The sequence below is a fragment of the Mus caroli genome, unplaced genomic scaffold (genome assembly GCF_978045245.1).
Source record: "Mus caroli unplaced genomic scaffold, Mus_caroli_1 scaffold_12, whole genome shotgun sequence".
NCBI classification, from domain to species: domain Eukaryota; kingdom Metazoa; phylum Chordata; class Mammalia; order Rodentia; family Muridae; genus Mus; species Mus caroli.
In genome coordinates this window covers 27,660,218-27,685,222 of record NW_028227267.1, presented here as the reverse complement: position 1 = coordinate 27,685,222, position 25,005 = coordinate 27,660,218, and the positions used below count along the sequence as shown (strand labels likewise).

General features: G+C 36.5%; 1 protein-coding gene across 2 annotated transcripts in view; it reads right to left on the bottom strand.

Moving 5' to 3' along the window:
• Positions 1-25,005, bottom strand: part of Wapl (WAPL cohesin release factor) — a 61,560-nt gene that overhangs the window by 10,002 nt on the left and 26,553 nt on the right. For both annotated transcript variants that reach the window (XM_085828551.1, XM_085828550.1), the window contains 8 exons: positions 12,172-12,267; positions 9,657-9,809; positions 9,254-9,390; positions 8,514-8,625; positions 5,211-5,438; positions 3,762-3,873; positions 2,820-2,920; positions 684-760 (listed from right to left, as the gene is read on the bottom strand). In XM_085828551.1, coding sequence (XP_085684677.1) covers positions 684-760; positions 2,820-2,920; positions 3,762-3,873; positions 5,211-5,438; positions 8,514-8,625; positions 9,254-9,390; positions 9,657-9,809; positions 12,172-12,267 — 1,016 coding nt within the window. The remainder of the gene's footprint in view (positions 1-683; positions 761-2,819; positions 2,921-3,761; positions 3,874-5,210; positions 5,439-8,513; positions 8,626-9,253; positions 9,391-9,656; positions 9,810-12,171; positions 12,268-25,005) is intronic.

The following is a 25,005-nucleotide window of genomic DNA, read 5'->3' as shown; positions in this document are numbered from 1 at the left end:
GAGTTACAATCCACTTCAAACAAAAGGCCTAAAATATTTACCATTGACAATATACTAAGCAATGCTCTACTAGGCTTAAAGAATTTGATTCTTTTATATATATTGTACATATACCTTGAAGTCACTTAAAATGTATTAACAAATGTCATCTTTGCATGTATTATATACACTGTAAGAAAGTGTATATATGGTAGTATATGCTAAGATCTATCTACTTGTTTGGTAGTATATGCTAAGATCTATCTACTTGTTTGGTGATGAAGCCTAGTATCTAGGCTTCTTGCCCTGCCCATAAACAACAAGTAATTGTCCAGGGTTGTAGCTAACATAAAGGAGGTACAATTCTCACCAAACCATTTTACCTCAAGAATCTACACTCTTACGCCGGGCGTGGTGGCACACACCTTTAATCCCAGCACTCAGGAGACAGAGGCAGGCGGATTTCTGAGTTTGAGGCCAGCCTGGTCTACAGAGTGAGTTCCAGGACAGCCAGGGCTACACAGAAAAACCCTGTCTCGAAAAAACCAAAAAAAAAAAAAAAAAAAAAAAAAGAATCTACACTCTTTAACTTTTTATCTATAATGTACATATTCACTAAACTCAACAGACAAAACATTTTAAGAAAAAATAGAATACATCTTTATTTCCTGAGTTTTAAATAAATGAGAATTTATAAAACTTACTTAGCTGATGAAATAATGAGTTGTGAATCTTTATAGGCTATCAAGTAGCTCTGATTCTCTGGATTATGCACTGTTACCTAGAAGGAATGGATATAAAATGACTATAACATTCCATAATTTTCATTTATATAAATAATACACTTTACCTGATAATTTAAAATATAAAAAGATGAAACAGATCTTGTCATCTAAGGACACATTTCTTAAACTCCAGTTCTGACCTACGGAGATGTAATTAAATCCGAGGACTGAAAAAGCAGGCAGTATAGATCAAATGCATAGTGAATTCTAAAATGTTGTTAGAAACGCTTATCACCCATGGCTCATTTAATGAATTCACTTAGTTCTATGACACAACATGAACATTTTGCATCATGTGTGTTGTCATGTCACACACCAACAAACACTGCTCAAACAGCTAAGAAACACGTCTGTTTTATGCTACATATTATAATATACACAAAATTATCTGGTCTTATAAAAAGAGTTACTTGATTAAATATAACAAAGACTTAATGGTTTCCTCAGTATGTATCAAACTGGTATATCCTTGGGTTATATACTGTGTCAAAAAGACTGACTTTAAAAATTGATGTTTAATAGCTGGGCATGGTAGTACGAGCTTTAATCCTAGCACTCAGGAGGCAGAGATAGGTGGATCTCTGAGTCTGAGGCAAGGTTGGTTAGGGCAGTTAGGACTATATATAAAGACTCTCTATCTCAAAACACAAACTAACAAACCAACCAACCAAAACTAAAACCAAATTGTTGTTTATTGATTCTGTCTTGGGTTTAATTTTAAAACTTTTTATATTATGTACCTATTTAGTATTGCCAATATATTGGGGGTCACATTAAAATTTACTGGGCAAAAATGGGCTATAGATGGCAAAGCTTATGAAGCCCTGATGCAGAGAAATACCTGTACAACCTATAGCTTCAATGTTTAAAATAAGAGAACTACTAACCAGAATGTAGCACACATCTTTAATTTCAACACTCAGGAGCCAGGCTCCTCTGTGAGTTCAAAAACATCTTGATATACATAGTGAACTACACATCAGCTAAAGTTACACAGTTCAATCCCAAATAAAAACTACTAATTTATCATAAAATAAAGACACCACTCTCATAATAACTTACACATAATTGTCAAGTACTTTGAAATGCAGAAGACCTCCAATATTTGATACTTTAAAATTCATAAATATATTTAAAATATTTTACTTTTTAATGTCTGTTTATTTATTTGAGATATGATCTCTCTACATAGCCCTGGCTATCCTGGAATTTACTATGTAGTTCAGGCTGATCTTTAACTCACAGAAACTCACCCGCCTTCCAAGTGTTGAGAGTAAAGATGTGTGTGCCAATTTAGCCAGCCATTTAAAGTATTTTAAATAAAGAAATAACGTATAACCTAATAAATAGCACCCTACAAGGAGCAATTTTATTTATGTATGCCAAGAGCTCTTCCATGTTTTTAAAAGTACCTAACCAATCTACTTAATCAGCAATTATAAATTCTAAAATTCACTGTCAGTAAAATTGTAGCCTACACTGAACTAGGTTAAGTCATTCAAAATCAAAGACCAAAACATACATACATAGCAGTGTTATTTTCCAAAGTCAAATAAACATTTTTAGCTGGGCTTATAATCTGACTTAAAAACTAAAAAAAAAAAAAAAACAAAAGCATGCTAACTAAAACAAAGCCTTGACATGACTGTGTTTGTTTGATAAACAAGTTAAATGTTTTAACAAAAACAGATTTCTGTATTAAGAAAACTATAGTCACATACATGTAAAAAAAACTTGTTTGCACCTTTGATTTAAAGCAATAATATACAAATAAAAGCTTTTGGTTTGAGACAGGGTCTTATTTATGTGGCCCATGCTGGCTTTGAACTCACAATCTTCCTTTCCAACTTTAGGATCACAAGTATTTATCAGCATATACAGCAAAACAATACATTCTTAAAATGATAAAATGCCCATTTACTGACAGTTGGTTTTGAAAAGAATCCTTACAACTTCAATTCAGATAAGCAAAGGTAAAAAAAAAAAAACCAGGATATTTAAAACATCAAGTGGTCATACAATCTCAAGTAGAGATAATTCCCCATCCATACTTACACTCTCTAAAACCCGTAAACATCTCTCTGCTCCCCATAATGAGGCTACTAGTTTCTCTTCGTCCTCATCATCTCTACTTAAATGATCCACACACTCTTTTACTAGGCAAAAACAAATAGACAAAAGTTAGTATATGAAAGTTCAATCATTATTTCTTAGCTAACATCAAACGCTACCTACACACATACTATGAATATGTATATGCTGGAATGGGAACATAATTTTATGCCTGATACTAGTTAAGTGCAATGGTTTGAATGAAAATGGACTCCACAGGATCATGTATCTGGAGGCTTGGTCGATAGCTGTGTGACTATTATGAAGGATTAGGAGATATGTGCTTGTCAGAGGAGGCCTGTAATATGGATGGGCTCTAAGGTTTCAAAGCACTCAGGACATTCCCAGTCATCTTCCTCTTCAGTGCTTATATAAAGATGTGAACACTTTTTTTTTTGTTGTTTGTTTTTGTTTTTCGCGACAGGGTTTCTCTGTATAGCCCTGGCTGTTCTGGAACTCACTTTGTTTCACCCGGCTGGCCTCAAACTCAGAAATCCGCTTGTCTCTGCCTCCAAGTGCTGGGACTAAAGGTGTGTGCCACCACGCCCGGCAAGATCTGAACTCCTAGCTACTGCTCCAGCACTTGCCTGCTTACTGCCATGCTTGTCATGGACTCACCCTCTGAAACTGTGAGCTCACAATAAACTTTTTCTGTAAGTTTCCTTGATCCCAGTGTCTCCAATTTTGTGCTTACAAGACAGTATTTCTCTTCTATGTAGCCCTAGCTGTCCTAGAACTGGTTTTGTAGACTAGGCTGGCCTCGAACTCAAAGGTCCACCTGCCTGTCTCCTAAGTACTGGGACTCAAGTTATATAACATTCTCTGTGTGTACATGTACATACAGAGACCTTTATCTACAATATATATGTATGTATGTATACAGACCTTTATCTACAATATGATCCAGACCACCCAGAAGCCGGAGCTCTTCTTTAAACCAATCTCCTGCTCGTTTGGAAGTGAGGGACAGCAATGTCTCCATAGCTAAATGACCAGTCTAAAATTCAGAAATACCATTAATGAATACTGAGGTGTAAAATAATTCTTTCTTTTTCCTGACTTTTTTTGAGACAGGATTCTCTGTATATCCCTGGTAGTACTGGAACTCATTCTGTAGACCAGGCTTACCTCAAACTCAGAGATCTGCCTGCCTCTCCCTCCAGAATGCTGGGATTAAAGGTGTGCGCCACCACCAGATTAGAATAATTCTGATGCATTAATTTTAGGATTTTTCTTTATTAAAATTCAGTAAGTCAAAAATAGAACAGTATGTGCTTTTATAGGTGAATAAACTAATTTTAATCAGTGTACACTAAAGAAACGGTGATTTAACTATATGGCTTGCTTTCATGAAAAAAAATCATTTAAAAGTAATCTATTATGTGTTAGTTTCATATAATATATAATGGCAATACAGAGGCTCAGCCCTGGCTGTCTTGGACTCACTTTGTAGACCAGGCTGACCTTGAACTCACAGAAATCTGCCTGCCTCTGCCTCCCAAGTGCTCAGATCAATAAAAGGCTTGCAACCACCGCACCTGGCTTTCTTTTCTATAAATCAATATATTGGATTGACCTATCAAAAAGAATGTAATAAGATAAATTTCAAGGAGGAAAGTATGGGAATGTCACTGGCCCTAAATGTTCAAACTCAACGGTCATTAGTTTAAACAGCCTGAAGTTACAGAGTGCTAACCATCTGGATTTATAGTTTCTGAACATAGTAAACATGAAAATTTTCCCACATACAGTGAGCCACACTGTAGTATAAAGTTAAGGCAAAGTATGATTAAAAAAGAGCCAACTTAGATGGGCGTGGTGGCGCACGCCTTTAATCCCAGCACTCGGGAGGCAGAGGCAGGAGGATTTCTGAGTTCAAGGCCAGCCTGGTCTACAAAGTGAGTTCCAGGACAGCCACGGCTATATAGAGAAACCCTGCCTCGAAAAACCAAAAAGAAAAAAGAAAAAAAAAAAAAAAAAAAAAAGAGAGCCAACTTTACAGGAAAGTAAAAAAATAATGAGCAGAGAAGTGGAGAAAAAAGCCTAAAGCCACTTCTCAACAGAGAGTAATCTAATTCTTGATGTAATAAAGGAAGTTTAGCCCTAGTAGAAGAAATAATCAGCAGGGCTGAAGGCAGTGATTTAGTTAGTTATCCTTCAGCCTGCTAATCCCTTGCAATCTAGGAAGAATAATTAGCAAAGACTTAAAAGAAGTTTTTATCTGTCCCCCAAACCCAACCCAAACTTAAACACTTCAAGAGAAAAGTTTTCACCTTGTCATGTATATTTGAAACAGAATATATATTACTTAAATATAAAAGGTTTACAACCCACCGTTATATTTTCTAGATCAAGATGCTTATTGTGCACAGTTTCACAGAGTCTTCGGATTTTTTCTTTGATCTTGTTCATGTCTTTTTCATTCAGTAGCTTAGCTGAAGAGGCATCTTGTTCCAGCTCCAAAAGCCGAATCATGAGATCTAGGCTGGCCCTATCAAGATCCATGTTCAAACGGTCTCTACTCAATATGTACATGAGAGCAGCTGTACAGAGGGACAGATTCTTCAACAGACCCCAAAAGAGAAATATTCATGAAAGCAATTACTAACAACTTCAGAAACAAGGACAGTACTGACATTTATAAGCTAAACTGTCTAATATTCCTATAGATGGTTTTGATAGAGACCCTGATAATGCTTGATTTACTGCTCTTTCAAAATAGCCTAGGGACACATAGCTATTTGATAAATAAAACTGATTTAAAGTTATGCTTTCCTCTCTATCATCCTTCGCTAATGAATGTTCAACTAGAATGTAAATTTAACTACCCATTTCTTTGAACAGTTTTGTTAAATGAGGTACATATGGAACATTTTTGTGAATTATGTAGTTTATAAATATTTCCTTTTGCAATATACCTTTAATGTTCTTTGTGCATAAAGATGTCAAGTTTTGTTTTCTTTAAAAAAAAAAGTAACACAAATATGTTTATACTTTGTATCAAAACACAATCTTCCCTCCATAAAGTATAGACAATTTGAGTTTACCATCAGAATACAGGGGGCTGAAATACATGTAACTAGGAGGCTGCGGAGACGACTCAGCAGGAAGAGTGGGCATTAGTTGTTCTTCCAGGGGACCCCAGTTCTATTCCAAGCACCCACAGGGTGGCTCACTCACAACTATTTATAACTCTATTCCTAGGGGATCCAATGACATCTTCTGGCCTCTTGCAAGCACCAGGCACACACCTAGTTCAGACATACAAGCAAGCAAAACAGGCATAAACTAATGAACTTTTAAAAGGAAACAAGCATACCTTTTTTTTTTTTTTTTTTTTAAAGGTTTTCAAGACAGAGCTCTGGCGGTCCTGTCCACTATTTAGGCAAAGCTGGCCTCGAACTCACAGAGATCAACCTATCCCTGCCTCCTCAGTGATGGAATTAAAGGCTGGATTTTTAAAAAATGTTTTAATTCAACAACATTTTTTTAAAGACAGGGTCTCACAACATAGTCCGGATGGCCTGGAACTTGCTATGGAGACCAAATCAGCATGGAGATCTACTTGCTTATGTGCCACCAAGCCTGACACATCTTTGTTAGGTGTGTAGTTTGAGTTCACAGTTTCACTATGTAGCATTGGAATGGAACTCATTGTGTAAACCATGTAGGTCAGGGTAGCCTGGAACCTGTACAGTTATGCCTGTCTCTGCCTCTCATGTCCTGGGATTAAAGACATATGCCAGGCTTATTTCTTTTCTTTCTTTCTTTTTTTTTTTTTTTTGACAAGATCTCATATAACCCAGGCTGGCCCTGAACTCACTATGTAGTTGAGGATAACCTTGAAGTTTTGGTACTCTGGTCTCTTTTCCTAAATGCTAGGATTACAGGCCTGCATAATACCGGGTTTTATGTCATACTAGGGGTCAGACCCAGGGCTTCACGTTCATTAAGCAAGCACATAAACTAACTGAGCTACATTCCTAGAACCTAGTAACTGTATTTAATAAAACATTAACAAAATGTGCTTAAAATACTCAAGATGGTATGTCTTAGATTAATGTTAACACAATCAATCTTTGATAGACAAATATCCTAAGAATGCACTCTATAGCCAAAAACTTCAACCAACCATACAAAGATCATACTTGTATTTAATATATATAAACTTTTTCCTGTTATTATTTTTTAAATAATATAAAAACTACTAACATAACATTTAAATTTTATTAGATATTTAAGATAATCCAGAAATTACTTTGTAAGGGAGGAGATATAGAAATGCATAAATATTTAGTCATATTGTCCTAGAACCAGTCTCCCACTGATATCAAGGGATGGCTGTGTAATACTGTGCATTTGGTATATGTGAGCATTTGAGGTAAGTCTGTATTATTATGTTCATCAATATAATGTATATAATTAACCACCTGATTGTGACTTTGAATTGTCCAAAATCCAGGCTCTCTAAAGAATGTTTTTTATCTTAAAACTTAGGGTGTGTGTGTGTGTGTGTGTGTGTGTGTGTGTATGTGTGAAGTATGCACACACACCATATAGGTGTAATTGCTCAAAAAGAGCAGAGACTGGGAGCTAGAGTCACAGGCGGTTGTGAGCTCCCTTGCGTGGGTAAAAACCGACTCAGGACCTCTATTGCTCAATTACCTTTTCAGTCCCTTTGATTAAATGTTTCTAAAGCGTATTTCTGGAAATTAGAATGTCACAGTTAAGACCTTAAGAAGGCACTAAGAAAAAGTTATATCTTAAGACTATGCCTAACCGGTCAATGAAGCAAACACCACATTCCTTGTGCCTTATTGTCCTCATTATTCTGTGACAAGGACAACCTGGGTACAGAGGAATATTCGCTCACTTTAATTTCATAACTTTTAGTTTCAGAAGAATTGGTATTAATTTTGTGCCACTCAATTTGTATTTAGAAAGTAATTTCCTTTCATAGAGGCCACCTCAATATATCACTGTCAGGTTTGGTAATGACTATTTTTTTCTAACTTATGGTGACATTAAGAATTAACTTTGGTTGGTTAATCTTTACCATTTATTACTTTTGAGAATGCAGCTATTTTCCAGATCCAACAATAAGCTAAGTATTTTAAAGTTATGGCTATATTTTTTTAAAAGAGATTGATTTATATTTATTTAATGTATATGAGTGTTCTATCTGCATGTACACCCGAATACTAGCAGAGAGCAACTGATCCCATTACAGACGGTTGTGAGCCACCAGGTGGCTGCTGGGAATGGAATTCAGGACCTCTGGAAGAGCAGTCAGTGCTCTTAACCACTGAAACATCTCTCCAGCCCCATGGTAATTCAAAACCCTTTTCTATGCAATTACTATCAAACAATATTTAAAAACTTCTGAATAGAGTATAATAGTATAAAATATTCAGTATAATATGCTAACTGACAAATGAATAGTATTTTAATATAAAAAAAGTCTTCAAAAAATGAGATATATTATGTATGGCTATCATCTCTACTTATCAAGCAAATAAAATAAACTCAACCTTTAATTCACTTATATGAATGTCTAGTTAAAACATTTTCTGATGTAGACAAAAACTGTAATTTTTTAATAATACTTCTCAACCTCAGAAACTTAAAAATACCTACCTGATGATGCTGGGAATCATCCAAAGTTTTAAAGACCATTGCAACCATCCCATGTGCCCTCAGATGCATCCGAAAACTGGGCATGGCACACTTAGTAGCTAAGCTGATAACACTAGAAGGAAACAGACTATGTTAAGGCAGCTAAAAACTGCTAAGACATTAGCTGTAGTTTGCATAATTCCAAACAAGAAGGAAGTAGAAGGCTTAAAATATTGACAACACAAAATATAAAAACCACGGGCAAAACAAAAATTTAAAACATGTACCAAGGCTTAGATTATGAATCGGCATACTACATTTATAAAAATGAATAGCACAGTTTCTGTGGTGTAGTCCTCCAATCACCAATTCTAGTTCCCTTTCATAGTCATAATACTGCTATTATTTTAAAACTAGAAGTAGTTATATTTTATTGTATATATTTCAACTGATCATAGATAATACAACCAACTCAAAAAGTATACAATATATCACCATATATAAAAGATGACCCATGTCACTACTCAAATCAATCTATCAGTCAGTGGCTTAAATTCTGAGATTAAAAACAAAAAACCCATCTCAGATTACTTAGTACATATTATTTAATCTTATAGTATCTGGAAACTGAAAAGCATATCACTAATTATCAACACCAAAAATTTTTACATGCCTAGCTTTATTAACATATTTAAACCCATCTAGTTGAAAAACTTAATGACATAGCATGCACATTATAGAAAGTACAATTAAGATCTTACCTAAGGCAACGTGTGTTTAGAGGCTGAGTACTCTTTAAGCCACTTAACAAGTATTCAATGTCATCAGTGAACTCTTGATTTTCACCAAATTCCACCACATCATTGAAGTGTTTCACGTGCTGAACAACAGTATATAACTGCCAAGAAAAACATAAGCCCACCTCTTTGTAACTTTAGCATGTTTAAATCTATAGGCTCATTGTATTTAATAAAACGCCTATAAAATCACTCATTCGATGGCAACAAAATTGTTTTTGAATCACTAGTATTGGACAAGTAGAATAAGGTACGTTTGTGGTTCAAAATGTGGCTAGCAATGTAGTGATATTTGTTTAAGACAAAAGGCTAGTTGTTACACATAGAAATCTATCCACGTGCAGTGAAACAGTATATGGCTGCTTACTTCTTTGTCTTCTTTTCTGCATTTCAGTGCAGTAACTATTTCTTGGTAGGGCTGAGTAGGTATTGTCACAGTTTTTATCACTTTGAGTGGTGGTGCAGGAGCCTTAAAAACTCCATCATCTTTTTGATTTGGTTCCTTTGAAGACAGCCTCACCTATTAATAAAGGTATTAAATTAGTTGTTCTAAGCAAATATATTTTAAAAGGTAACATCTTGTCTATGTGACAAATTTAGCTTTTAAAAAGTAAATGAAATCTTTTTAAAGGGGGAAGAGGGAGGCTGCTGAAAGGACCTAAGAGATAATTTAAATTCCATGCACTACTAAGACTTAAACTTTGATTTATACCCAAAAGAACCACTTGAGAAATACCTCTGGTTTTTTAAAAACTTCACATTTCATATCAAAAAACTACAACAAAGGAATCACAGAAGCATAGGAAACTAAAGCAACACAGAACAAAAATACTAAGTTGTAAAAAGAACAAAATCACAAATAATTACTAGTATATATGATGGTGACTTCATAATCAACTTAAGAAAAAACATTATAGTGTTTATTAAGAGTTCTATTCTAGCCGGGCAGTGGTGGTGCACGCCTTTGATCCTGATACTTGAGAGGCAGAGGCAGACAGATTTCTGAGTTTGAAGCCAGCCTGGTCTACAAAGTGAGTTTCAGGACAGCCAGGGCTACACAGAGAAAGAAACCCTGTCTGGAAAACCAACAAAAGTTCTATTCTTAGAGCTGAGGATGAACATTAGGTCTATGCCCAGGGCCCTGGGTTCAGTCATTAGCAACACAAACACATGGCCCTCGATCCTCAAATTTTTGTTATTGTTCTAAGAACTCATTCCTGTGGTACTTCAAGATGACCAAGGGCTTCATCTCCTAGTTGCCTAGATTGTGGGTAGCATAACTAGCAAGAATATTTTACAAAAGGTTTGGAAAGTATTAATTGAATGTAATTTTAGCTCTATGCAAATCAAATTAAGGAATGAAAGTCACTTTAAGATATACAGGGCTGGTGAGATGGCTCAGTGGGTGGGAGCACCCGACTGCTCTTCCGAAGGTCCAGAGTTCAGGTCCCAGCAACCACATGGTGGCTCACAGCCATCCGTAATGAGATCTGACGCCCTCTTCTGGTGTGTCTGAAGACAGCTACAGTGTACTTACATATAATAATAAATGGATAAATCTTTAAAAAAAAAAGATATACAAATATAGACACCAGGCAGAGGTGAAGAACACCTTTAATCCCAGCACTTAGAATGCTCTTTAAGTTCAAGACCAGCCTGGTCTACAGAATAAGTTCCAGGACAGCCAAAGATACCAGAGAAATCTGGTCTCAAAAAAAAAAAAAAAAAAAAAAAAAACAACCAACCAAACAAAAAAGATATACAATAATAAATATTTAGGCAAAACACTCTTACACATAAAATAAAAACAAAATAATTCTTAAAAAGGCAGAAGCCCCAAACTTTTAAAAAAAAAAAAAAGGTCCACAAGTTGTAGAATATAGTCTATATATAGCTTTGGGAGAAAGAGTGAGGTTTCGCTATGCAGCACTTGTTAGCAACAAGGTGGTGATTCCTACTTCAGCCTTCCAAGTACTAGAATTACAGGTATTGGCCATCATGCCTAGACTTATTACAAATTCTCAGGATCAATAAGCTGAGAGTAAGTAAAGTGTCTGCCATGCAAGCATAAGGATATGAGGGTTTGGATACTTGGTATCTATACTCTTAAACCAAAAAAAAAGGGGGGGGGGCGGGGGGAAGGAAGAAAGAAACAAACAAACAAGACAGCACCACAGCAGTTTGTGGCATAAAGACTGGTGGCTCCTTGGAGCTCACCAATCTAGCTAAACTAGCCAAATTTAATGAGACCTTGCCTCAAAAAATTAGGCAGTGAAGGCCAAGGCCAATGAGACTCTTAGCAGGTAAGGATGCCTGCTGAGTTTGATTGACAGAACCCACATGCTAGAAGAAATTACTCATAAAAGTTATCCTCTACTGAGTACATACACACCTGTACACACACTCACAAAAATACATACATAAAGCTGGGCGTGGTGGCACACGCCTTTAATCCCAGCACTTGGGAGGCAGAGGCAGGTGGATTTCTGAGTTCGAGGCCAGCCTGGTCTACAGAGTGAGTTCCAGGACAGCCAGGGCTACACAGAGAAACCCTGTCTCGAAAAACCAAACAAAAAACAAAACAAAACAAAAACATACATAATACCCCCCCACACACACACACACACATATCAGTACTAACACTTCATATAAGGAATAATTTTTCTTAAGCCCTAAATACTATAAATTCTATGAAACATGAGTCATGATTAAAAGCTCTGGTTTGGTTTTTTTGTTGTTTAGTTTCCGAGATAGGGTCTCAGTATAAAACCTACATTGGCCTTGAGCTACTACAAAGTTTTAATTTGTAAAGCTTTCAATTATAATCTTGTAAGAACAAAATTAAGATAATAGCTATCTAGATTAATTTCTAATTTACTTACTGTGACACGCTGAGGTTTTGCTATTGGTGGTCCAGGCAATTCTTCTGAGTCTGGATGGTTCCAATGCCTGGCATTATACACAGCTTTTGTAGGTGACTAGTGAAATGACAAAGAAAAAAAAAAAAATTAACTGCTTCCATTTCACTTTGTAACCCTTACAAAAAGGTCTCATTTATATAAAATAACTGAAATGCATAAACACACATTCTTAGACCAAAAACAGTGCTATTACCATGCCTATGCTGGACATAATCACTTGAGTATTTAGCACAGAACCCGTAACTACTCTGCTGTGAAACCAATTAACCAGAAGAAAAAAAGATGGTTTTATGCTAACAAACACACACAGACTATATACAACAGTTGTCTAAGAGGAACATAAAAACAGAGTTTATGTTTCATCTACACTATACACATTACCCAGAAAACCTAATAAGGTTATTGCATAAATTCATAAATTATTTAGACTAATAATGAATTATCACTTAATGGGAGTCTACTTCCTAAAAGTAATGGTAACAAATTTCAGCATTGTGAACCTTTTTTTTTTTTTTTTTTTTTTTTTTTGGTATAAAGTACTTTCTTGGGGATAAAGAAATATCTCATTGAATACAAGTTCTAGTAGTACCAGCCTGAAAACTGGAGTTAAGTCTCAGACTTAACCCACATAAAAAACTGCATCTGGAGTCCTACTATTTATTTCTATAGAAGAACTGCCCAGGGCTGGAGAGATGGCTCAGTGGTTAAGAGCACTGACTGCTCTTCCAGGTCGAGTTCAATTCCCAGCAATTACATGGTGGCTCACAACCATCTGTAATGGATTTGATGGCCTCTTCTGGTGTGTCTGAAGACAGTGACAGTGTATTCACAAAAAGTAAATAAATGATTCTTTAAAACAACAAAAACTGCCCAGAAGCTTATAATAAGCTAACCTAGAGTAAGTGGTACAGCAGTAGCAAGAACAAGAGACCCTCTGACCTCGACATTTGCCCCTTCATGTATGTGCCTACATTTACACACACACACACACACACACACACACACACACACACACACACACACACAAGTAAATGTTTTGAAAGCCTAGTATAGAATGGATGTGGTGGTACACACCTTTAATCCCACTCAGGAGACAGACAGGCAGATCTCTGAGTTTGAGGCCAGTCTACTAAGCAAGTTCCATATAGTCAGGGCTACACACAGAAACCGTCTTGCAAAACCAAAACCAAAACCCCAAAATATAAAGACAAAATAAGAAAGAAAAAGAAAAGGAAGAAAGTCTAGGATTTAATATATTTAATTCAGCATATTCATTACCAAAACTTTATTCCTGGCACTAGTCATTCATGCTTTCTAACTTTCCAACAATAGGAATCAGGCAGTTCATGACAGGCAGAAAGAAGTTCCAAACTCATGTGAGTGAACCCATTGGAACCAATTATACAACACTAAAAATTGTTCAAATTTTATAAAAGTAGACATAAACTACCCTCACAAGACACAATAGTCTAAAGAAACTCAGTGTACTAACATTTGTGAATTCCATACCAAGATTATATAAAAGCATTCATATCAAATGTGCATAGATCATAAACTGTCTTGAATTTTTAATACAGGCTATTGTACTAGCAAACCAATTTACTTAAAATTATGAAAAAAGTCTCTCAGTTTTAACATTCTGAATTTCAGAACCAGAATAGTAAAACCTGCCAATTCAAATGCATAGGACTACATTTGTATGAAGGAAAACATGAAACTTTATTTTCAAAAGGAAACTGATTTCAAAAAGGAATGACAAGACAGAAGAGAAACACCATTTCTATTCTTCAAAGCAGATGTGATACTAACTGTGCTCACTCTAACCCTCAAGTCTCGGATCTGACTAATGCTTCTGTTTAGGGTGGTAATCTTCCTCTTTTTTATGCTACACAGACAAAATAAGTGCTTGCACAAAAACCTACTTCAAGAATGGCCAAATTACTCCTGTTCACATTTACTCTTTAAAGATTTATTTATTATATGTAAATACACTGTAGCTGTCTTCAGACACTCCAGAAGAGGGTGTTTGATCTCATTATAGGTGGTTGTGAACTACCATTTGGTTGATGGGATTTGAACTCAGGACCTTCAGAAGAGCAGTCAGTGCTCTTAACAGTACTCCCATTAATCTTATAAACTAGATTTACATTAATTAATGATTCATTCTCATACCTAAATAATTTATGAAATCATGCAATGACTTGATCAGGTTTTTTTGGGTCACATGTGCACACAATAGATTTAACAATTCTAAAACTAGCCTCTTTATTCATGTTATCTCAGAAAAGCACTATACAAGTTTTATCCTTGTTCATTATTAAATCCTTTATTTGAGCAACTTCTAATACCTCAAGTACACTCAAACACAAGTCCATGCTTTTGGTATAAATCTGTGTCCTGTGTGTAAGTATGGCTGGTAGTGCACCTACCTAGCATGCACAAGGGCCCTGATTCCATTGCTAGCATTGAAATAAAGTCAAAGACAGAGAAAGGTATTTCAAAGTGCAAAAATTCTACTGATTTTTACTTTTTTCTTATTTTTAATTTTTTTATGAGTTGGTGTTTAGCCTTCTTATAGACATGTGAGCCATATGTGTGAATTACAGACAGTTGTGAGTTGCCATGTAGGTGCTGGGACTAACCCTAGGTAATAATCTTTGGGTTAAGAAAAAGGCTAATTCTCCACAGACCAAAACAACAGGGAAATACAAGATTCTTAACTAAAACACTGTAAGATCAGGCAAAACACTAATTATTTTAAGTACTAAGTATTACTAATAGCTATTTTAGTGCTGGTCTACCCGAGTCCATCACCTTCAGGTAAAAAAGAGAAACCATCATACAGGGACTCAGACCAGCAAAGGGAATGCTGGCACTGAAGTGTTTTATAGTAAGAATCAGGAGAAGGACTCTTTTTTTTTAAGTTAGCATGTCGGTAATCTTAACACTCAGGAGATAGAGGAGCCAAGAGTTCAAGATTAGTCTCACCTACAGAGTCCAAGGTGAGCCAGGGCTAAATGAACTTTCTCAAAACCAAAGCAAAAAAAATTTTGTATTCTGTGTGATGGTTAATGCCACCAACTTGACAGGATCTAGAATCATCTAAGAAACAAGCCACCAGACATAGCAGTGAGGCACTAATTCCAAGTGAAAAGACCCACCTTGAATATGAGTAGCACAATTCCAAGGACTGGAGTGTAGGACTGCATGAAAAGGAGAAAGTAAGCTAAGCGTCCTTCTGATTCCTGAACGGGGATGCAGTCTAGCAAGCTGCCTCAACTCCTGCTGCTAGGACCTGTCCACTAGGATGGACAACTGTACCTTCAAAGTGGGAACCAAACAAACCCTTCCTCCCATGAACTGCTTCTTGCTGGGTATTCTGTCACAATGAGAAAACCAACTAATACACTGTCTTTAGCATGAACTTGACGAGCCTAGACTTGTAAAGTTTTTGATGCTTGCATTTTAATGCTAGTGTTAAAGAAAATAGAGATCTGATTAGAACTTTCTCTTGACTTTTATTTCCAAATTTTACAAAATCATAAGGCTTTAAAATTTTTAGATTTACTTATGTGTATTAGTATTTGCCTTTATGCATGTGTACATATGATGTGGATGCCCAGTGCCCATGGAAGGCAGAAAAGGGTGCTAGATACTCTGAACGGAGTTATGAATGGTTGTGAGCCACGATGAAACTACTGAGCCATCATCTCCTGGCCAGTTGCAGGGCTTATTATCAGGTAGGAAAACTACTAAAGATAAATGCATCTAAATAAATAACATATGAGTGTTAGATAGGGAAGGAGAGACGGAGAGAACAGTGAACTGACCCCTGAGCTCATAATAGCAGCCTAATAATGGTACAAGAATTCTACTTGCTCCAATATGAATGGTGTATGTAAACACCAGAGCATCTGATAGGCCACTTTCTAATTTTACACAGTACAAGTGATTTTGTAAAGTAACTAAAACTGGTTTTAAAAAGAGCAGTCAACTTTTCATGAAAAATAAGGATCATGAATGCCATGTAGAAATCTGGATGTATCTTAATTAGATCACTCATACTGGACTACCAGGACATCCATCTTTTTTTAGTTTAAAAAGTAGATATATAGCACATTAATCATTTTTCTTTTCTTTCTATTTTATATATATATATATATATATATATATATATATATATATATATATATATTGTGTGTGTGTGTGTGTGTGTGGTTTTGTTTTTTGTTTTTCAAAACAGGGTTTCTCTGTGTAGCCCTGGCTGCCTGGAACTCACTCTGTAGACCAGGCTGGCCTCGAACTCAGAAATCCACCTGCCTCTGCCTCCCAAGTGCTGGTAATTAAAGACATGTGCCACCACTGCCTGGTAACTTTTCTTAATGTACTCCTTGTTAGACAATTTCTGCCTTCTGTTTGCTCTCTAATCTAAAGAATACGTAGAACAAGGAGTGGACAGCTCACATGAATATGCGAACATTCTCAAGAGCTGGAACCAGGTAAGCATGTTTCAAAAACAGCCACCTTACAACATCCTATGTTCATTCTTATTTACTTCTCCAGGAATATATGCAACAAACAAAAATTTTACATGCAGAAATTTACTACAGTTAAAATAAAATAACAAGCCTGCCAGACAGTAGTGATACTATACACATTATTAATCCCAGCACTTGGGAGGCAAAGGCAGGGAGATTTCTGAGTTCGAGTCCAGCCTGGTCTACAGAGTGAGTTCCAGGACAGCCAGGGCTATATAGAGAAACCCTGTTTCAAAAAAAAAAAAAAATAATAATAAATAAAAATAATCCCATGATCAATCTATATGGGTCAATTATACATGAGTGACAGTGTCAATGAAAACATAAATACAAGGTTTTGTATGAGGACAATCTCAAGAGTGTGATTTAGCAGACCAATTCACTGAATTACAATTATAAATGAAAGAAAGTAGAGTTCTGACAGCTCAGCAATTAAGAAAACTGACTGCTCTTCTAGAGGAGCTGGGTTCAACTCCCAACACCACTTGGCAGCTCACAACTGTCTGTAATTCCAATTCCAGGGGATCTAACAAACACAAATTCACATAAAAATAAATCTTTTTTTTTCCTTAAGTAAAGTTCCTTCCTGAAAAGCAAAGAATAAGACCATTTTGCTCTTTTCCACTGAGTAGGCCTCTAAAAGTATGTATGTTGGGGAAGGAGGGGAGGATTCCCACCATTTTTATAGTATGATTTTGTGTTTTTACAAAATCAACTCAAGAGTATAGTAATAACAGAAACAGTGAACTGGCTATATTTCACCCAGTCTTATCTACAAGGATTTCATGAACAAAGTAATGTAACTCTACCAGCAGAAGTCCCTCTGAATAATGTTCAAAGAGCTGCAATACATAGTAACTGTGTGTGTCTAGGTATAGTGCCTTACTAGCAACAGAAAAAAGAGAAGGGGAAGAAAGGGAGAAAAAGAAGCCAACAATGCGGAGGATGTCTACATAAACAAAAATTAGGAACTCAAAGAAAAGTATGCTATGCACTTAAATGTACATTAGGATCTATTTTAAAGCAGGCATATCAAAGCTCAAGATAAGAACTTTAAAGGTTAGGATCACTCTGAACAGATAAATTATTTAGCAACAACTGGGTGTGGAAAGATGGCTCATAGGTAAAGATTATACTATACTGGCTGCTCTTCCGAAAGACCCACATTTGACTACTAGCACCCATATAGCAGCTCACATAAGGTCTGCAATTCTAGTTCCAGGAGATCCTATGCTATCTTCTGGCCTCATCAGGAGCAAGACATGTATACAGTGCACAAATATATATATATACAGGCAAAACACTCATACACATAAATTATATACATTTAAAAAATTATTTTAAAGGAAGTAATTTACAGAATATAAACCATCAGCATGTAAGAGAATGAGACTAAAGTAAAAGCACACTCAACAGTCACATGCTTACATTAATTACTATTCTGAAGAATTATATGCGCCAAATTCAAACAGCCAGGCAGTAGTGGTTAACACCTTTAATCCCAGCACTTGGAAGGCAAAGGCAGAAAGAGCTCTATAAGTCTTAGGCTACCCAGTGTACAGGAAAAGCAAAAATTACACAACAAAATAAAAAAGTAAAATTTACTACCTTTTTTTTTTCTCTGTGTAGCCCTGGCTGTCCTGGAATTTACTCTGTAGACTAGGCTGGCCTCAAACTCCCTGCCTCCCAACTGCTGGGATTAAAGGCGTGTGTCACCAATGCCTGGCTAAAATTTTACAAAAAGAAAGAATAGAAAGGAAAAAAGGAAGAAAGAAAGGAGGAAGGGAGAGAGGGGGAGAAAGAAAGAAAGAAAGAAAGAAAGAAAGAAAGAAAGAAAGAAAGAAAGAAAGAAAGGAGAGAAAGGAAGGAAAGAAAGGAAGGAAAGAAAGGAAGGAAAGAAGGAAGGAAGGAAAACAAGAAATAAAGGAAAAGAAAAGAAAGCCAAGTGTGTGTGTGTGTAAACAAAAAATAAAGCTGGTTCCCTACAAGTGGTGGGAAATTGGGTGGAACAGGTCTCAAATGAATTGACCTTTAACTAAATTTACCTTTTTAATAGTTTTTACTTTAGGAAAAATGTTAATGTTATTTATATCATTCACTAAGAATGGAAACAAAGGGAAAAAATTAAAATTTAAAGCAAAGAAGAACCAAGAAACCTACTTATATTTCAAATAAATCAAGGACAGACTAACTGATCAAAAGGCAGACAGACAGAACTAATCCCAAGTAATTTGTGAACAGTTTGACTTTACACCACTGATCTTAGTGGGGACAAGGCAAGTGTATGTCTGTAAACAAATTGTGAATAACGTGAGTATGTGTGCAGTGTGTGTGTGCCTGTGTGTGCATGTTTATAGAGACCACAAATCAATGTCATGTGTTCTCTCTAGCTCCAGCTTACAGGAGACAAGGTCTTTTACTGAACCTGGAGCCAACAATTGACTAGATTGGCTGTCAGCTAAATTCCTGGGATGTACCCAAATTCTAACTCCACAGTGCTAGGGGGCTATAGGCACTACCATGCATGCCTCTCCCATCCCAGATGATGGGGATTCAAAGTCTAATCCTTATAGTTGTCCAGAAAGTGCTTACCTACCGGGCAGTGGTGGAGCACGCCTTTAATCCCAGGACTTGGGAGGCAGAGGCAGGCCGACTTCTGAGTTCGAGGCCAGCCTGATCTACAGAGTGAGTTCCAGGACAGCCAGGGCTACACAGAGAAACCCTGCCTCGAAAAACCAAAAAAAGAAAAGAAGGAAGGAAGGAAAGGAAGGAAAGGGGAGGGGAGGGGAGGGGAGGGGAGGGGAGGGGAGGGGAGGGGAGGGGAGGGGAGGGGAGGGGAGAGTGCTTACCCATTGAGCCATCTCCTCAGCCCCAAATCCTGAATACTTTAATGGCTTTACTACAGTGAAATAAGCAAATACTTTTTTTAGAAATATTACAAGTTTGAGTAAATGTATACTAATGCTCACCGTCAATAAAAGGGATGAAAAAATTGTGGAAATGGGTTGAAACTGAAGATATCTCTATGATCAAGACATGTGCATGTATTTGAATCTACGTGAGTATGCATTTCGTATGTGACTATATACATGCATGTTCCCTATCTCTGTTAAAAGGGCCAAAATTAATGAAAGCATACCTACTGCATAAAACCTGATCCCTAAGGACTCTCCAATCAATTCCCAGAAATGGGCCTTAGCAGATAGTATAAGATGAACCTATGCTACCCAGAAAGAGAGGAATTTCTCCAGAATGAGAGTCCTGTCATGAAGACCAAACAGCCAGTACTTACATGCCTGTTGCCAGAGAGACCAGAAGGCAGCCATGGAATTGGAGTTACCAGTGGCTGGAGCTTCCATGTAGATACTGAAAATCAAATCCAGATACTCAAAAAGAGCAGCCAGTACTCTCAATTGCTGAACCATCACTCCAGGTCCTATTTTTAATTTTAAAAGCACCTGAACTGGGGTTGGAGAGATACTTCAGCAGTTAAGAGCACTGGATGCTCTTTCAGAGAACTTGTATTCCATTCCCAGCACACACACGAGGGCTCACAGCTATCTGTACTTCCAGTTCTAGAGAATCTAACCTCTGTGAGCACCAAGCATGCACAAAATGGCTTTACATGCATGCAAGCAAAAACATTCACACACACCTCAAAGACAAAAGAACACTGAACTAATGAAAACTAAAGTAGTAATACTTCAGTAGTATTTTAAATAACTCAATGAAGAAAAGGATTATATAGAAAAAATATTTTAACTTTCCTAAGTATTTTACCTCATTACTTGCACAGGAATTTAGAATGCCTAGTTTAGTGTTCAAATATTATTCCTATAAGAGAAAGATAATGCTAAAACTATTTAAAATTCCAGTTTGGAGAAACATTGTAGTGAGCTTTAAAAGACTTTTTTTACAATTTCTTCTGGTATGCCTGATCAGCTTGCACAAAGAGCATCATACATTACCTAAAGACAAAGGAAGAAAGCCAACTGAACTGCCTTTCTTGCTTAGCCAGAGTAGAACCCATCCCCCAACTCTTAATAAAACTACTCTGGATCATCAATCTACCAAATACAGACAGACAGCCATGACTTTGAAGTTTTACTCTCCTCAACCTCATCACCGTGCCGGTTCCGGTCTTCCTTTTATTCAGGCTTCACGTGCATTAACATCACAGGTGTCTAGTTTTTAGAAATCACCACCACCTAGATGTCTGGATCCAAAAATGGGAGGTAAACCCTCAAATAGAAAAGCAACACTCACTAAATAAATACACTGGACAAAAACAAGCTGTTTTGGGAGAGTGAATTCTAACTGCTAAAACAAGCACTGTGTGGAAGAACATTTGTTCTGGGGTGAGATGTGGGAGTACTTGTCCTTTAAAGTCTCTTCAGTTACGAGATTCTGTTTTTAAATTAACAACCTATAAACTAATTCAGAAAACAAAATAGAATTTATAAATCTATACAACTTTAGAATTACAAGCTCATACAATTACAATCTTATACTAGAAAACCATATGTACTCTTGACTTATAAAGAGAACATTATTTTAATCCAACTGCCTAGAAGCTTACTATCAAGTGTCATATTGAATGACAGAAGGAAAGAAGAAAATTAAGTCCAAAATGTTCCTTAGAAAGTCAGACAAAAGATAGGGCCAGATGGGCCCAGTTTTAAACTACAAAGGAACACTGAAAAGTAGTGGTAAAAATATTTCAACATTGAAACCACAACTAATGTTACATTAGTTTCTTCAAAAGCCCAGAAGCAGTCTTAATTGCAACACAAGATAGCCAACATCCCAAGAAAAATGCAACCTTCCAAGCACTGAAGGGAAGTTTGGCTAATTTTTATAAAAACACTGCCTTAGCAACAGACAGGGGTAAGGAGGAGTTGAGTGTAAAGTGAGCAGAGCAAGCCGTTCTCTCTGAATCAGCACAGGCATGACAGCTGCAAAAAGTGGGAAGCAGAGAAATTGGTATCCAGAAATCAGAAACAGGTTACCATTTCACCAGAATTCACACCACAATTTCCAAATATCAATTCCTTTTTTTTGTTTGGTTGGTTTTTTTGTTGTTGTTTTCGAGACAGGGTTTCTCTGTGTAGCCCTGGCTGTCCTGGAACTCACTCTGTAGACTAGGCTGGCCTCAAATTCAGAAATCCGCCTGCCTCTTCCTCCCAAGTGCTGGAGGCATGCTCCATCACTGCCCAGCTCAAATGATCCAATTCTTAAAACTTAACCAAGGTTACTTAAATTCAGTTATGTTCAAGTCCAATTCCTGAAAATCCCTTTATTTTCCTAAGTAGCAAATGACTTTCTAAAAAGTCTTTTTTTGTGTGTGTGTGTGTTTTAAAAAACATGTATATTGAATATCTTGCATTCATGTATTTATATGCACCACATGCATGCCTGGAGCCTGCAGAGGTCAAAGAGGGTGTCAGATCGCTAGAATTAATGAACTAAGAACCCATGTGGATGCTGGGAATCAAACCTGGGTCCTCTAGAAGAACAATAGTGCTTTTAAAGCACTGAGTCCAGCAAATGACTTTTTAAAGTCATTATTTAAACTGTTTTTTTTCACGCTGCTCATTTTTCTGAAGCATATAACCTCCCAGCCAGCCCTCAATCCTACTATAAACAACTCCTGCCTATATTCCTGGTAAGGTTAAAAACTGTATTGACGACATGTTTATTAAAGGTTATGTGGGGCTGGTCAGCATCTGAAAGCACTTCAAGAGGACCTAATTTGATTCCCACTAACCACATGGTGGGTGGGTTAGAGCCATCTTTAATTCCAATTCAAGGGAATCTGACAAACTCTTCTAACCTCTTTAGGCAATTAGGCATTCAAGTGGATGTATATACATACTGGCAAGTAAAACACTCATGCATAAAATAAATATTTTAAAACTTTAAAGAAAGTTAATATGAGAAAGTAGAGAAAAGAAAAGGAAACCCTTGGCTAGGCTGTCTGTATCACTAAAGCAAGAAGATGACCTGTGACCAAAAAACTTATTGACAAATATTACTAGGACTAACTAAATGCTTGAACATATTGAGGATAATGACCACCAGATTTCTCACTGTAGTTAAAGAGAAATAAAATACAAAAGCATGAAGGGCAAAATAAACCTGGTGTTGGACCAGAAAGTACCAATATGAATTCTAGGTTCCATAAATTAGGTAGGAAATCATATGTAAAAACACACCATGATGGAATAGAGATCTATAGGATAGAAGTAGAGAGGGATTGCCTAGCATGAACGAGGCCCCAAGAACAGGTCATTATTTAAGTCCTTAGTCTTTAACAATAAAACAACAAAAAAGTCTATGCATTTTTTTTCTTTTTTAACGTTTCACAGTTCTCTGTACTTAAACAGGGTCTTGAAGGAATGAGAGCACAGTATCTTCCCTAGTGTTCATACCAAAACCATAACTAAACTGATTTAGAGGAAGCACTAGACAAATATAAGTTGACGCCACTCTACAACTGCTGAGAACATTTCCTACATCCACTCACACCCACTTCTCTCCTAGGGTGTGTGGAAGATAATCTACATAAAAATTCCTTGGAGAATTTAGTTTTCGGGACTCCTAACTACTCATGTGAAAGTAGGGAGCATCTAAGCCTCCTCAGGGAATAGAAGACGACAGCTACTATTACAAGAACGTTTTGCTCACATCATATAAAGTGTGTGCAATCTCATATGTAGCTTTTTAAGTTTAAACAAATCAGCAGTCATTTCCTTAATTTTCCTGACACTATAATATCGTGTCCATCAATACAGCAGCAAATAGGTCTGCTGCCAACTTGTTTTCCATGACCTGATTTACTTTAGGCCAGGTAAATTATTTCAAAATCAGGTCAAGTACAAGCTCTGTGAATAGCTAAGCAAAAATCTCTCAAGATTAGGTTTAAAACTAAATTTAAAAACTGAACACAGGGCTGTAGGTATAGCTCAGTGGTAGTGTGCCTGCCTAGGATATATGAGGACTTGGGTTAGATCACTAATACTGCAAACACAAAAACACTACCAAAAAATTAAATACAAATAAGCATACAATATGAACTCAACTAATTGACATACTAAAGTAATATAGGCAAAAAAACATAAAATTAACAAGGAACTGTTTTGTTTTGAGATAGGGTTTCACTTAGATGGGCCTAACTCACTTTGCAGACTAACTGGCCTTGAGCTCATAGAGATCCACACTCCTCTGCTAGAATTAAAGGCCTGTGCCACCATGCCTGGCTTTTAAAAAACTTCAGACAGGGTCTCTGCTATGTACCCCAATCTAACTTCAAACTCACACCAAGTCTCCTGTCTCAGCCCCTGTGTGCTAGTTATTATTATACATGTGCCACCTTGCCCACTTTCTGACCAGTCATCCTTAGTAAGATACAATTTAAGGACCAAAAGAACTGCAAGCATAGCTTAAACCTCACTCGCTATTTATGGTTCCCAGTAACAATCACTAGTCCATTACAATGTGGTTTATTATGTGTGCATGGGCTACAGCAATAAACCAAATACAAAAAATGTCACACCAGGCAGGGCTCACAAAATGGTTCAGCGGGTAAAAGCACTTGCAACACATACCTGATAAGGAAACATTAACAATTATCAACAATGAAGCTCTCTCTGGCTCTGGGAAAAAAATTAACTTAAATCTAATCCAGGATTTAGATTTATTAATTTACAGCTTTCTAAGCCAATAGTGAAGAGCAAGTCAAATAATATCAAGAAAATAATTAGATAACTTCTACATGTGGAACAGCCCTAAAAACAAGTATCACAGCTTCCTAATAAAAATAAGTGAAAGGAAAACAAAAACAAAAACAAACAAACACACACACACACAAAAGGCCGGGAGTGGTGGGACACACCTTTAATCCCAGCATTCGGGAGGCAGAGGCAGGTGGATCTCTGAGTTTGAGACCAGCTTGGTCTACAAAGTGAGTTCCAGGACAGCCAGGGATATACAGAGAAACCCTGTCTCGAAAAACCAAAAGCCAAAAGCCAAAAAAAAAAAAAAGAAAGAAAGAAAAAGAAAAAGAAAGTGAAAGGGAATTCTTTGTAAATAAGAAAAGGTCTATATAAAAACAAAACATACAAAACTGCTACAAGAGTCTTAGTTAAAAGGGGTGGGGAACTAAAGACTTCTGAGGACTTTAGATGAAAACAATATGATCAGCATTAAGAATTATTTTTAATACATTTATTTTCTTATAGGTTTTAATCTTATCAGT